This window comes from Eutrema salsugineum, unplaced genomic scaffold (genome assembly GCF_000478725.1).
Source record: "Eutrema salsugineum unplaced genomic scaffold, Eutsalg1_0 scaffold_1, whole genome shotgun sequence".
NCBI lineage: Eukaryota > Viridiplantae > Streptophyta > Magnoliopsida > Brassicales > Brassicaceae > Eutrema > Eutrema salsugineum.
In genome coordinates this window covers 7,964,009-7,976,775 of record NW_006256909.1, presented here as the reverse complement: position 1 = coordinate 7,976,775, position 12,767 = coordinate 7,964,009, and the positions used below count along the sequence as shown (strand labels likewise).

General features: G+C 36.5%; 2 protein-coding genes across 2 annotated transcripts; both read right to left on the bottom strand.

Annotated features, from left to right (window-relative positions):
• Positions 1 to 3,682: 3,682 nt before the first annotated feature.
• On the bottom strand, positions 3,683 to 7,233 carry LOC18028538 (subtilisin-like protease SBT3.13). Its single transcript, XM_006413688.2, has 10 exons — positions 7,107 to 7,233; positions 6,914 to 7,005; positions 6,543 to 6,640; positions 6,256 to 6,438; positions 5,875 to 6,171; positions 5,389 to 5,753; positions 4,867 to 5,141; positions 4,670 to 4,784; positions 4,390 to 4,582; positions 3,683 to 4,319 (listed from the first exon to the last, which is right to left on the bottom strand). Exons 1-10 carry the CDS (start codon positions 7,224 to 7,226, stop codon positions 3,757 to 3,759), a joined length of 2,301 nt encoding a protein of 766 aa, XP_006413751.1. The 5' UTR covers positions 7,227 to 7,233; the 3' UTR covers positions 3,683 to 3,756.
• A 750-nt stretch (positions 7,234 to 7,983) lies between these two features.
• On the bottom strand, positions 7,984 to 12,767 carry LOC18028537 (splicing factor 3B subunit 2). The gene is made up of 17 exons (XM_006413687.2): positions 12,482 to 12,767; positions 12,228 to 12,347; positions 12,014 to 12,139; positions 11,811 to 11,873; positions 11,514 to 11,621; positions 10,941 to 11,018; positions 10,459 to 10,551; positions 10,282 to 10,368; positions 10,078 to 10,179; positions 9,881 to 10,000; positions 9,683 to 9,745; positions 9,362 to 9,504; positions 9,173 to 9,254; positions 8,941 to 9,045; positions 8,538 to 8,629; positions 8,370 to 8,439; positions 7,984 to 8,290 (listed from the first exon to the last, which is right to left on the bottom strand). The coding sequence occupies exons 1-17, from the start codon at positions 12,704 to 12,706 to the stop codon at positions 8,231 to 8,233; spliced, it is 1,737 nt and encodes a 578-aa protein (XP_006413750.1). The 5' UTR covers positions 12,707 to 12,767; the 3' UTR covers positions 7,984 to 8,230.

Below are 12,767 nucleotides of genomic sequence, written 5' to 3'. Positions count from 1 at the left end.
CCAAAATGCAGCGAGAAAGCCGCTTTTAGAGTTGGTTTAAACACCCATGGAAGTTGTCCGCTGTTCTAATCTTCTGAGTGAAACTCTGCTCATTACTATACTCGCAAGTGTAACAAATGAAACATTGTCTTTTGATCACAACATTGTGAAGAGACTGATTGTGGTAATTTCTCTTAAACAGTTTTGGTAAGACCATACATGAAATCTATTTACAAGTTTACACGTTCATTGTTCTTATCTCTCTTTTTGGTTTGGCTGTGTAAAAAAAAAAAAGTAATGGTAGGGGTATTTGAAGTGTACATTTAAACAACATGGCTGTATTGGGAAAAACATAGATTTGGAATCCTGCAGGGGCTCTGATTTTTCTATTTAAAAACTAACTGCAGTGAACAAAAGCAAAAACAAATTCAAAGGGAGTTCAATCTTGTGCTTGCATAACTAGAGCGAATAGAGGGTGAAACAAGAGCTTGAGTAGCCGACTCGAGTGATCAGATTGCGTAGGAAGTATGGAGGATGATTAGTAGTTTTATGGTGAATCATTTTAAAAGAAAAAAACTTAATGGTGAATCGTTCATTTGATATCCTTTTCCCTTATGAGAGATGGAGGATGGAATGAACTTTTTGTCCACACATCGAAGGATGACAACCTCAAAGATTAAAGATGTTAAAGACTAAAGACGACAAAGAATGGAAAGCATTGTGAAAGATTATTATATCATCGACCATATTAACACGAAAACAAATTAGTTATTATTGGCATAAAACTGAAATTAACTATATGGACACCAGGTTAATTCAGAGAGAGTGTTTGAGGCTGTATGGCACATGACATGGGTAGATTACGATTAAAGATGTTGTGGGTATATGAGGAAGAAATGACCGAAAATAAATAAAGAACTTTAAGAAAGGCTTGATATTTTTGCCATACCTCGAAGGTGTTAGTTAGAATGTGAGGAAGGATTCCTTTCTTATGTGTAAAAAAGAAAGAAAAGAAATAAGAAAAAAAACCAACAAAAAGACATGAGTTTGATTGTACAAGAAGTGTTTACAACAACATTGAAGTAACATGTGAATATTATAACAAAACTACTGGATCATTGACACTGTAAATTCTTTAATTATTTATTACATATAACAATTGACAGTGTTAAAATTAGAAAACCACTAAAATGTAAATTGTTTTTGCAAATCATCCTTATTTATTTGGTTTATATTGTTGTATGAAAAAAAGAAATATATTAGTAATTTACGTTCATTTTTTTTTATAATTAATAGTAAAATATACTCTTTCTGTTTTACTATGATTGCAGTTTTATAAAAAAAAATTGTTTCAAAATATTAGATGTTCTTATATTTCAATGTAGTTTTAAATTTATTTAATAATATATTACCAAGTATATTATTTGATAGTATTTGTTATTGGTTTAATTTTATTTAATTATAACATTAAATGATATTTTTTGAAAAAAAAAACTAAATTTTTTAATTTTTGTACTTTTTGTAAAACATCTAACAAATTGAACCGGAAGGAAAACCATGTTACTACATATTGAAATCTCAGGAATGAGTACTATGTTACTACATATTGAAATAGAATTCCGGAACAAAACCGCGCATAGCGCAGACAGTCCTTAATATCTTAATAAAAACAAGAACTGTGGAAAATTAGGATTTTAACTGTGGAATAATCTGAATAAAACCAAACCCAAAAAATAATTATATTTCTTTTTCAAATGTGAGAAAACATACTAATAAAACAAAAAAAACTGAGGAAAAAAAATTAATTCATAGAAAAGTGTGGAGAAAAAAAAATATTTGAAAATTTCAGTTAAAAAAATTAGGATTATTCGAGTCCGAGCCGTTTTAGAGCACTTCTAATGGTAGTTTCTCATAGAAGCTTTCATGATTGAACAAATAGAAAAAATAAAAAAAAAGATGAGAGAATGAGAATTCAGTATACATAATCTCTCTTTTGAGAACCTCTAAAAAAAATTTGAGAGACTTTTGTGAGATGTGTCACCATTTTATTGGTGGAATTTATTTTTATAATTTACAATTTAACTAATTAATTAAATTACATAAAAATAACAATATTATATTAGTTGTGATACTCTTAAAAGCTTCTCACCATTAGAGGTGGTCTTATCTACATTATACCCCGCCAAAACATTTTGTTTTTTCTTAAATTTGTTGTCTCTTATTACTCAATATTCATTTCATTTCCCCCTATGCGTTTAGAAAGAAAAATAGAATTTCTTTTCTTTTTTTTTCCAAAATGAAAAATATAATTTCAACTATGAAAACTCCTTAAAAAATTATAATCATATCTATTTTCGACGGCGATATGTGGAAAAATCTTAATAAAAACAAGAACTGTGGAAAATTAGGATTTTAATTGTGGAAAAATCTGAACAAAACCAAACTCAAAAAATCTTATTTCTTTTTCGACTGTGGAAAAAAATCCTAACAAAACAAAAAACTGTGGAAAAAATTAATTCATAGAAAAATGTAGAGAAATAAGAAAATATTCAATAATTTAAACTAAGAAAATTAGGATTATTCGAGTTCAAGCCGTTTTATCTATTCTGTAGAGTTATACCCCGCCAAAACGTTTAGTTATTTCTTAAATTTGTTGTCTCTTATTAGAAATCATGTATAATTAGATCAGTTACTCAGTTAGTGTTTTTTTGCGGACCGCCTGAATTAAGTATATTTGATTATATTTTAGAGAGAATCAGAAGAAAGTGCTCGATAGTGATTCAACAATGAAGAACTTGAGTTGTTTCAAAAAAAAAAAATTACAATGAAGAAGTTGAATATTTTGAGTTAGGGTTAATAATTATGAGGGTGACATGTGATTGGTACAGTGGTACTCCATTGTAAACCAAACACAAGAATAAATCTTGATTGATCTTCATAGTCGATGTCTGAGTGTAAAAAAATGGCCCTCACGAGATGTTTACAATAACACTACTCACCACAACTGTGTCCTTTGCTCCACGGGCACTGAATCTCATTTTCTACTGGCTTCTATCGATCGTACCATGAGGGATCTACTTCTATCCTTCCCATCTAAGGATCCGCTAAATTCTCCAGTCTCTCCTTGAATTATATCTCGGTTGCTTCTTGCCTTTTTGGTATCTGTCGCTAACGTTCCACTTATGTAATCAGCTCAAAAAACTTTGAGCATGTAAATAGCCCTTAATTTATAAAATCTTTACATTAATACCAAAGAAAAAAACTACTAATTAACCACAAAGTGAAATGTTAAAAGAAAGGCGAAATCATGATGCACATGCATGCACTGTGGGAAAGAAAGGCGAAACCATGATTATTGGCCGTCATATCCTTCCATGTGTCACAGTTTCATTGCTCTGCCGGAATGAGGTGTTTCAAATTATTTGTCTATGTTTATGGAGGATCCGTAGAAAAAAAAGAAGTATATATGTCAATTCCGAAATGTCTTTCCCATCAACTATACACAAAAATACATATTATATGCCACATGCAGGGATTGAAGTTGGAGTTCTCATGTCAACACTTTTACAAACAACACTAATTTTCTCAATGTATGTACTTGTATATGAGAGATTCTTCTAAGTTTTGTTTTTGTGATTTGATCTCGAGACTGAGAATTGAGTTTTGCAATAGATTACAGAAGAACAAAGACCATGAGCATCATATGGCTCTTTCTAATACATTGAAGAGATCGATCGAAATAGTTTTTTTTTTATCAGATATTATTGAGTTTCTTTGTTAAGACTTGATCATGAACTTTGTCTTAACAGAGACAGGGATTGTAACATTATGAACACCATCAGTCCATGTTAAGCTTCCAAAAAAGTAACCAGTGTTGACTTTATGGCTCCTTTTAGCCTTCACCGTGAAAGTGAGCACTCTCTTAGTTGCAGAGCTAAAGACGAGTGTGGTCGGGCTCACGGTGAGATTTATACCGAGAGGAGACTCGACCACGGCTTTATAGACTGACTTGATGGGTCCAACATTGGTTACAGTTCTTGTGAGTGTAACTTCTTCCTCAAGATTTGGAATTGTGATCGAAGGTAAGTTGATATCAAGAATGGATGGCTCAGGAGTTGGGCAGATGGTCTTTTTACCGAGAACACGGGAGATTGAAGAGTCGTTGTAGCCAGCGGAACACATGTAACTGATGTAACCTTCGATCCCCATGTCGTAGACAAGTCCAGGTTTTGCAGCTTTTTCAGGGTTTACAAGTCCTCCTCCATAGTCAAATGGATCTGCAAGTTTCTTGTTTGATCCTTCAGCAAAAATGGGTTCTCCAGATGGACTTGTCCTCCAAGCTTCAAAAGGAAATCGATTAGTCGATAAACATTAGTCTGAAAATAAGAAGAAGATTGGATGAAGAAGAACCTGTTGTGACCAAAGCTGATCTAATAGCAGCAGGAGACCAATGAGGGTGTAGAGATTTGAGGAGAGCTACGATTCCGGAAACAACAGGAGTCGACATTGATGTCCCTGTCTCGAGTCCAAATCCGTTGTACGCGCCAAGATGAAGCGGACTTAGTGCCGCGAGTATGTTCACTCCTGGGGCTGCTATATCAGGCTACGTACAGAGTAAAAACTTGATCAAAAAGGTTTCAACTTTTAAAGTGAACATAGAATAGAGACACAATGGCTTTTTATTTAGAACCTTGAGAATGGCTGGTGAAACAGAGTTAGGCCCTCTAGATGAGAATGCAGCAACCTTCGTAGTTGCAGGCGGACCCGTTAATGACTTAGCCGCGCTGATTCTCACCGTGGGTGATCTGTGGTTTTGACGTCGAATCAATGTAAAAGAGAATTGACTTCAGAAACAGAGTTTTAATTATTTGGTTCAAGAAAGAGGACCTGGTGGTACGAATGTATTGTAAAATGTCGGTTCCAAGCTCGTAATCTGTGGTAAAAACGCACGGTGAATCATGGCACTCCAAAATAAGATCATCGGGCTTTTGGGCTAAGATGATTCCTACTACACCAATGTTGAACAATGAGTCTATTCCCATTGGGAAGTGAGTATCGAAAACAATAATTGTTTTCCCCTTCACGTCAATGCGTTCATCACTGTATGGGTTCAAGAAAGCTAAACCGGTTGAAATCTCCGGTCCAGTGTACAGTGATTCAACCTGATAATTAGACACCGACAATGAACAAGACGTTAGAAAAAGCTCCAAACTTTCTACTCTTTCTGTAACTTATTAATGTTTTGGTAATAAAAGGTCGAAACTCTGAACTATTTTCTCAAACCAATTTGAGTTTTTGGTGAAAAAGGTTGAAACTTTGAGCTAACTTGGTTTTGTTTTTGTTAAAAAAGGTTGAAACTTTAAATTCTTCCCTTAACTAACTTTGAGTATTTTGGAATATAAGACGTACGAAGAAGGTTTGGTTATTGCCAAGTGTGATCTTTGTAGGAAAAGAACGGTCAAGAGTAGTTGCTGCAACGGTCAAGAACCAAGGAGCAACATTGAGAACAGTCTGAGCACGAGGCCCATAGTTACCCGCCGCAGCCACAACCGGAATCCCTTGAGCCACCGCGTGAAAAGCTGCGATAAAATCGAGTGCATCGACCTCGGAATCCTCAGGAATATGACCGCCGAGAGAAACGGACAAAACATCAACACGATCATGTATAGCATCATCATAAGCTTTCCACATATCAGCAGTTGTGCATCCTACTCCACTCCAACACACTTTGTACGAGGCTATGCGAGCTCGGGGAGCACCACCTCGGACCGTACCTGATAAGAGTTCCACATCGGTTAAGAAGAAAACAAAGATAAAATCGGTACCTTTACTCTTAAGCTAACTTTTGTGGGTTTTAGGTTTGGGCCCAATAACTGATAAATACTGTATCAGTACCTCCGGCTAGACCGTAGAAGCTCACGTTGTGGACGAATGAGCCACCGGCTATGGTGGCTGTATGCGTGCCGTGACCGCTCGCATCTCTGTTGGATTTGAATTCTTGTAATTCTGTGATGTTGAATTTTCCTTCAGTTTCGGCGAGTAAGCCGTCTAGGTAAAACTTAGCTCCAATTAGCTTGTTGTTGCAATGAATTGTGGCGTTAAATTGGTCTCCTGATACACATTTTCCTCTCCAACGCTTAGGTATTGGTCCAAGGCCTTGGTCTTCGACTACCTTTGACTCTGGCCATATCCCTGCATATTCATATACATACAATGTGAGATAGTGAGAGATAGAGAGAGTGTGTGTGTGTGTGTGAGAGAGAGAGAAAGAGAGACCAGTATCCATGACGCCGATGATAGCTTCACTGCCCATGTTGGTATCATGAAGAAGACCTTTTGAAGATGTTGATGAAGTAGAAAGAGAAGTTGGAATTCTAGAGAGGCCGAGGTGATCCCAAGTTCTTGTGGTTTGCAGTTTCAGAATCCGGTTTGGTATAACATGGATCACTGATGGATGCTCTGTGTTTATATACAAGATCCCGGTTTAGAAAACCAAGAATCATCAATGGTCAAGGATATGAAATTTTCTCATATGTGAGTTTGGGTTTTGTTGACTTGAGTACCTGAGATTTTCTTTGCTTGGGAAGGCGTAAGAATTGCTGCGAAACCGGAGAATCCATGTTGGTAGCTATAGATTATTGAGTTATGTGCGTCTTCTTTACTATATATCACATGAGAGATATTAGTGAGAGAAGAGCTCATAACAGACATCAAAAACAGAGAGGGACTAAGTTCTGTGAAGAAACAGAGCATGACGAATAGAGTTTCTTGGATTACAAGAAACGAATGTAAGACATTATTACTTTATCTAATGTGTAAAAGTTTTTGTTTATATATAGCAACTTTGACGACACCAATAGCATACATAAAAAAGTTTCTGCAATATCGGTATCCTTATAGAGATTTGGCTTTTGAAGATGATTAAAGTAAGTACCTTTCAAAAAACGATTCAAGCATTTGATGATGAGAGGCAGTGACAACTTCGGGATCATCGTGTTCTCTTTCGCCAAGGTAAACTATATAAACCTATCAAATCCGTGTGATGGAAAAAAACATTAGTAAAATTTTGAAACAATTAGTAAAACTCTAAAGCTGATTTCGTAGAAAGGTCATTTTGCGTTACATGCCTTGCTATTATTGTCTAGAACTCCTGCAGATGCAAGTGAAGTCAGCTCCATGGTAAGAAATAGGACCAAAGCAAGTGCCAATAGAAGCATGAGTTTGTAACTTCGTAAAGAGTTCTCCATTTTCTCAAGTGAGAAGTGCGTTTGTGTGTGTGACATAGAAACCTCTGTGGTTATATATATAGAAAAATTCATTCATTCGTCTTTTCAATTCACGGTTACAGTTAGGAGTGGAGTTTTGGGTTAGACTCGAAACCGGTTTGGATTCAAATTTATATTTGGTTGGGTTCGGTTTGAGAGGAATGTCTCACTATGCTTCGGTTTTATCATAAATTTCTCATATACAACATATTCTCTTAGTTGGTTTGAAGAAGAAATAAATACATAGCAAACTAAAAACCAAACGTCATTTTGGTTCGATTTGTCTCAATTAGTGATCGGTTTGGTTTTATTATTTACCAAAAGACTTTGCTCTCCTTTATAGATGGCCACTTTTCTTAAAAGCCCGTCCATCGTAATAATTGTTTTCTTACTACTTACTGGAAATATATGATTATTCTTTTCACATAAATATTCTCAATTGACTATAATAGTATATCAATCATATCTAACTAAAATGTAGTTAAGACCTAACATAGGCAACTGTTAAACCATGGTCCATGACTGACTCAATTTGTTAGAGAGGATTATATCTTGATAGAGACGTCTAATCCGAAAGATAGTAGAGCAAACCGACTCTAACTGTTGCATTTATGGGTTGATAGAAAAATGATTGAATGATTGAATGTGTATAAATACGTGTTCAGATATATATTCAAAGATATACATTGTATTTCAAATCTAAATTTTTATGTTAGGAGATATTTTTTAATATCGGATGTATGAAAACACGTATCTCATATATTGGAAGTCCCCTTAAGCATCAAAGATATTCCCAAGAATATTTTATCGGTAACAACGTATCTACTTCAGGTATCAACATAGTATTTAGACGTAACTCATCTCTCAGTGTTATGTAAAACTAAAACACATTCTCTGGAACATGAATCTCTGTTTTCACTCTCTCTCTCTCTCAGTCTCACAGTCTCATGCCCAGGATCCAAAATCCATGTGAATCGGAAGCAACCTCAGAACTTGAAATCTTTCTTTTTCTTCCCCTCTTTATCACGCTTCCTTTTCTTCGAATTCTGATACCATATACCAAAAAAAGGTTAATCATCCGCATAATATCAACAGTGTTAAACGAGATAAATCGAAAGTCATTACCTCGGCGACCATGTCACTGAAGTCCTCTGGCTTATTGCGTAGTTTCTCCTCTTCTCTTGCCTCCTCATACCTTCACAAATGCCAAATGTAGAGAGTTTAGGACACTATTTCTCGGTTTTTATCTCTCAAGTTCATGTTAGATATATATTACAATCAACAACTACTTACTTGGCAGGCAAAACATTCTCCATCGCATCCAGCTCTTCTGGCTGTAAACTGACGTCCACACGATCTGTCTTTTGTCCTCTCAGCAAATCAACCTGTTCAAAATGCACACAATTGCATAATTAGCCACTCGTCATCAAACCAAACAGCAATTTCAGCATGTAACAACGCAATACCAAGTTTAACAGACACTACCATAACTGACTCAAAAAAACAAATGAGACTTGGAGAATACAAAAGTAACACGACCTATTGACCTAACAACCTCAAACGATCAATTATTTCTTAATTCTCACCTCATTTCAAACCAAACAAGAAATGCTATCAATTAAGTATTCCGCAATGACATCTACCAATTCCTTTCGTAAAACACATCATTGGTAATTTAAGCACACAGGTAGCTTACCCTTTTCGCTCCTGTCTTGTCTTGAGTACCAGTTTTAATAACGTATGTGTGTGTGGTTCCCAGCACTGCACCAGGAGCAACACTCTCTCCCTTTTCTTCAAGTACCTTCAGAACGAAAAAGAACAACATTAAAGTAGCAGATCAAAAATATAGTTCTTGGCATAATAATAAGAGAATATCCCACAAGGTAGTGGACAAAGTCAAACAGCATTAATCAAAATTAGTTTCCTACCTGATATAGAGGCCTATCGGGTTCCTTTCTCTGTTCCTTACGAAGTTCGATTGCATCTGGCGTCTCTATGCCAGTTGGAGTGCTGAAAAGAAGGGAAAAAAAACATTCAGTTACGTATTTATATTCTATGATAAGCAAACAAATACAAGTTCACCTCGCCAATGTATACAACTTAAAGCAAAACAATACCTTGACAGTGTATCAACCGATTCAATGCCATCTTCAAGTTCCTCTTCATCCATCTCCTCGTCTTGTTCCTCTTCCTCCTCCTCTTCTTCTTCTTCCTCTTCCTCTAAATCACCCCAGTGCTTGCCCTTATCAATAGGCTCTTCCTAAGATAATGAAAAAAGAACAACCACCATATTAGATCACCAAATATTCAACAGGTAGCTTATGATTCGTAGTTTATATCCCCATGTTTAATATAATACCGCACCAACTACTCGTTTAGATGGGTTCCTTCCACATTTAAAACAGAGCACTACGTGTTATAGAGATGAAATTAAATACCTCATAGTTAGGCTGATCTTGTTGCTGGACACCAAAGACATCTCCGTACAATGGACGCCCAAACTATATAACACAAGCAATGAGAAGCAATCAAACAAAAGTTGTCAATAAATGGCATAGAAAGTTTGACCAAAAATTGACCCCCCAAAAAGATGGCATAGAAAGTAATCAAAAAACGAATGTCGACAAAATACTTACTTCATCAACTGGAGGTTTCCCCCAGCCACCAGCATGATAACCAAAGCTAGCTCCAAGTGGGATAGGAGCATTCAAACCAGGGATTTTCAGATGTGGATACGAAGGAGGAGGACCGTATCTCTGTTGGTGAAGGTTAAAAGGTGAATAATTCTATTTAAATCAGAAATAGGCATAAAGACAAATTACAATAGACTCACCTGCATATTAATAAGCCACGGCGGAGGAGCGCCTTCAGGCATACCAAGAGCTTCTTTTAAATCATGTGACAATGTCCCTGGTTTCGTTTCCCTCAATTTAACCTATTTCCCAAATGATTGTGATTAAATTCAGGTACCCTCAAAGCAATAAAGCCAAGCAATGTAATAAACGACAAAGATGCAAAACATGTCACAAGGAAGTACCTCAAATTCTTTCCCTTCAAAATACATATCCCCGAGAGATGTCAGCTTAGGCTTTGTTTGGTATTTGAAGAATGCATCATGGAGGACCTGAGAAAGGAAGGCATAATCTTCACTTATCAGTTATAGGACGAATATGAACAGATGCTCACCACAAAACAAATATTTATAAAGTGAAACCTGGTAGTCAATGTCCATCTTTCCCATCTTTGGCTGCATTCGCTCCCGTTGCTTTTGCTTCAACTTTTTACCATCCTCTTTCTCAATGTAAGCCTCCACAATAACAACAAAAGGATTAGAGCTCTGACCAATGGAAGCATCTAGCGGCTTACACTTAAACAAATCCAGCTAAAATTGATAAAGAACTCCTTGAATTTTGAAAAGTTTAAACAGCAACAAGAAAAAATGACTAGGTATAGAGCAGATACAATATAGGACGGAGATTGAGAAGTTAATTAGAGAATTAGTCAAAAGCATACAAGAAATGGTCATTTGCATCCAAGAAATCTAGTGGAGTGGGTAAAAAAAACAGATGTCAATTTGCCAAGTTAAAAGCTTGAGTTTCATTAACATTTTTCAAAATGACAATTTACAAAACCAAACACTGTGGAGGAAATATGTGCAGGTAGAAGAGCACAATTATGGGGTTCAAGACAAGATACCTGTCTAATTTTCTCAATGCCAGTTGCAGCAATGAAATCAGGAAGATGAAACGGCTGCTTCTCTATACCACGCTTTCCCTGCAAAATTGAAACCCCGCTGAGATACTAACAACTTAAGAAAGAGAGAGCAAGCAATATAATAGCCTTAAACGCAAAGAAACTTGACTATATCCTAAGTACTACAAAACCAGGTGCATCTAAAAGCCTGATCCCTAAAATGCATACGATAACAGAAAGTAGAATTTCAGAAAGGGAATATCCACACAATTGATACATGAAATACTTTTCTCAGAGAAGTAGCAAACGTCTCGAAAACCTAAGCACCACAGATTTCATAATTCATATTTCATATAAAGACAAAAATAATCAGGAGGCCTCTCCGGTTACACCTACAATTCCAGGCTCCATGGTTATCACAGATGTTCTCCTGCAAGAAGCACATATATATGTATAAGGAACCTCAATTATCATGACGAGTTCTATCCCTGTTATTATAATTCCCCTATGCGCCACACCCACAAATCATAGAAGCATATAGTTAACTAGAGCACGATTACTTGAAAGATCACAAACCTGCAGATACTTTCTCTTCTGGGACCAGTGTCTAGGAACAGGAACTGTGTTCCGATACGACTTCAAAAACACCAACAACTTCGGATCTGCTGAAGTAGCGTCCCACACCTAAAAAATATTAAAATAAAACTTAAAATCAAATAACAGAAAGCTACACAACGAGAAAATGAACTTTTTCCTTAGAACGATATGAAATGAGATGCAACTGTGACACGAGTAGTTATCGGGTACCACCAATTGGGAGTTGGGACAAAAGAAAAACATCGGATAAAGCTTCGAACATATATGCATCCTTACCTCAACGACATCAGGCCTAGCAGATACCTGCTTGAGCTCAGCAATCTTCATCCTCCGTTCAAGCTGAGAAAACAGAAATTCAAGATGTAAGGAGTCTTAGTATACTGAGCCTTAGAACAAGAAACTAACTAGAGGATGTACTACTATCTTATTGAATGCAAGGAAACCAAATTCACAGTTAAAAATTAGCTTTGAGATTAAACCTTTTTCTGCTTATTAGAGACGCCTTTCTCTTTTGGTTGGTCATCCTGCTCTTCCTCGTCTGAATCTGAGTTAACCTTCTTCTTTACAGCTTCTTTTTCCTCAGACTCATCCTTCTTAGCGTCGTCCTAGTCAATCAAAAAAAGGTTTCGTCAATATTCAAGCACTGATGAACTTTCTCAGTCACGCTAAAGAGCAAAATGAAAAGAGCCGTACCTCAGAGACAACAGGTTCCCGAAAGTTAAACTTCTCAAAGATTTGCTTAAATTCATCGTTAAAACCATCTTCAAACTCGGCCTTTTCTGGAACATACTCTATCACAATCTGCTCAGAAACCTATGAGGAAACAAAGATCACAAATCATCAGTCAAAGAAAAACCAACAGGAACAAAACTTCCAAAAACAATCACAAACCCTAGAAACTCTCCAGTCCCGTGAATATTGCGCGAGAAAAAGAGCACAAAGCTAACCTGTTGCTGCGGATCGGCGTTCTCCTTAGAATCCGAAGCCCCAGAAACAACCGCTTCTCCTACATCAGCATGGGATGCTTTGTTGATCTTCTTCTGCTTCCGTCTGCGGCGGCGACGGTCGCTCTCACGAGATTTCTTCGAAGAAGCGGTAATGTTACCGTTAGAGACATCCCCGTTCGAGGCGACGCTATTACCGTTTGCGACGGTTGTTGAATCGACGGTCATACTCGGCGAAAGAGTAGAGTCGGTGATGCGAAGAGAAAAAGACAACAGAGGAAGATGAAGA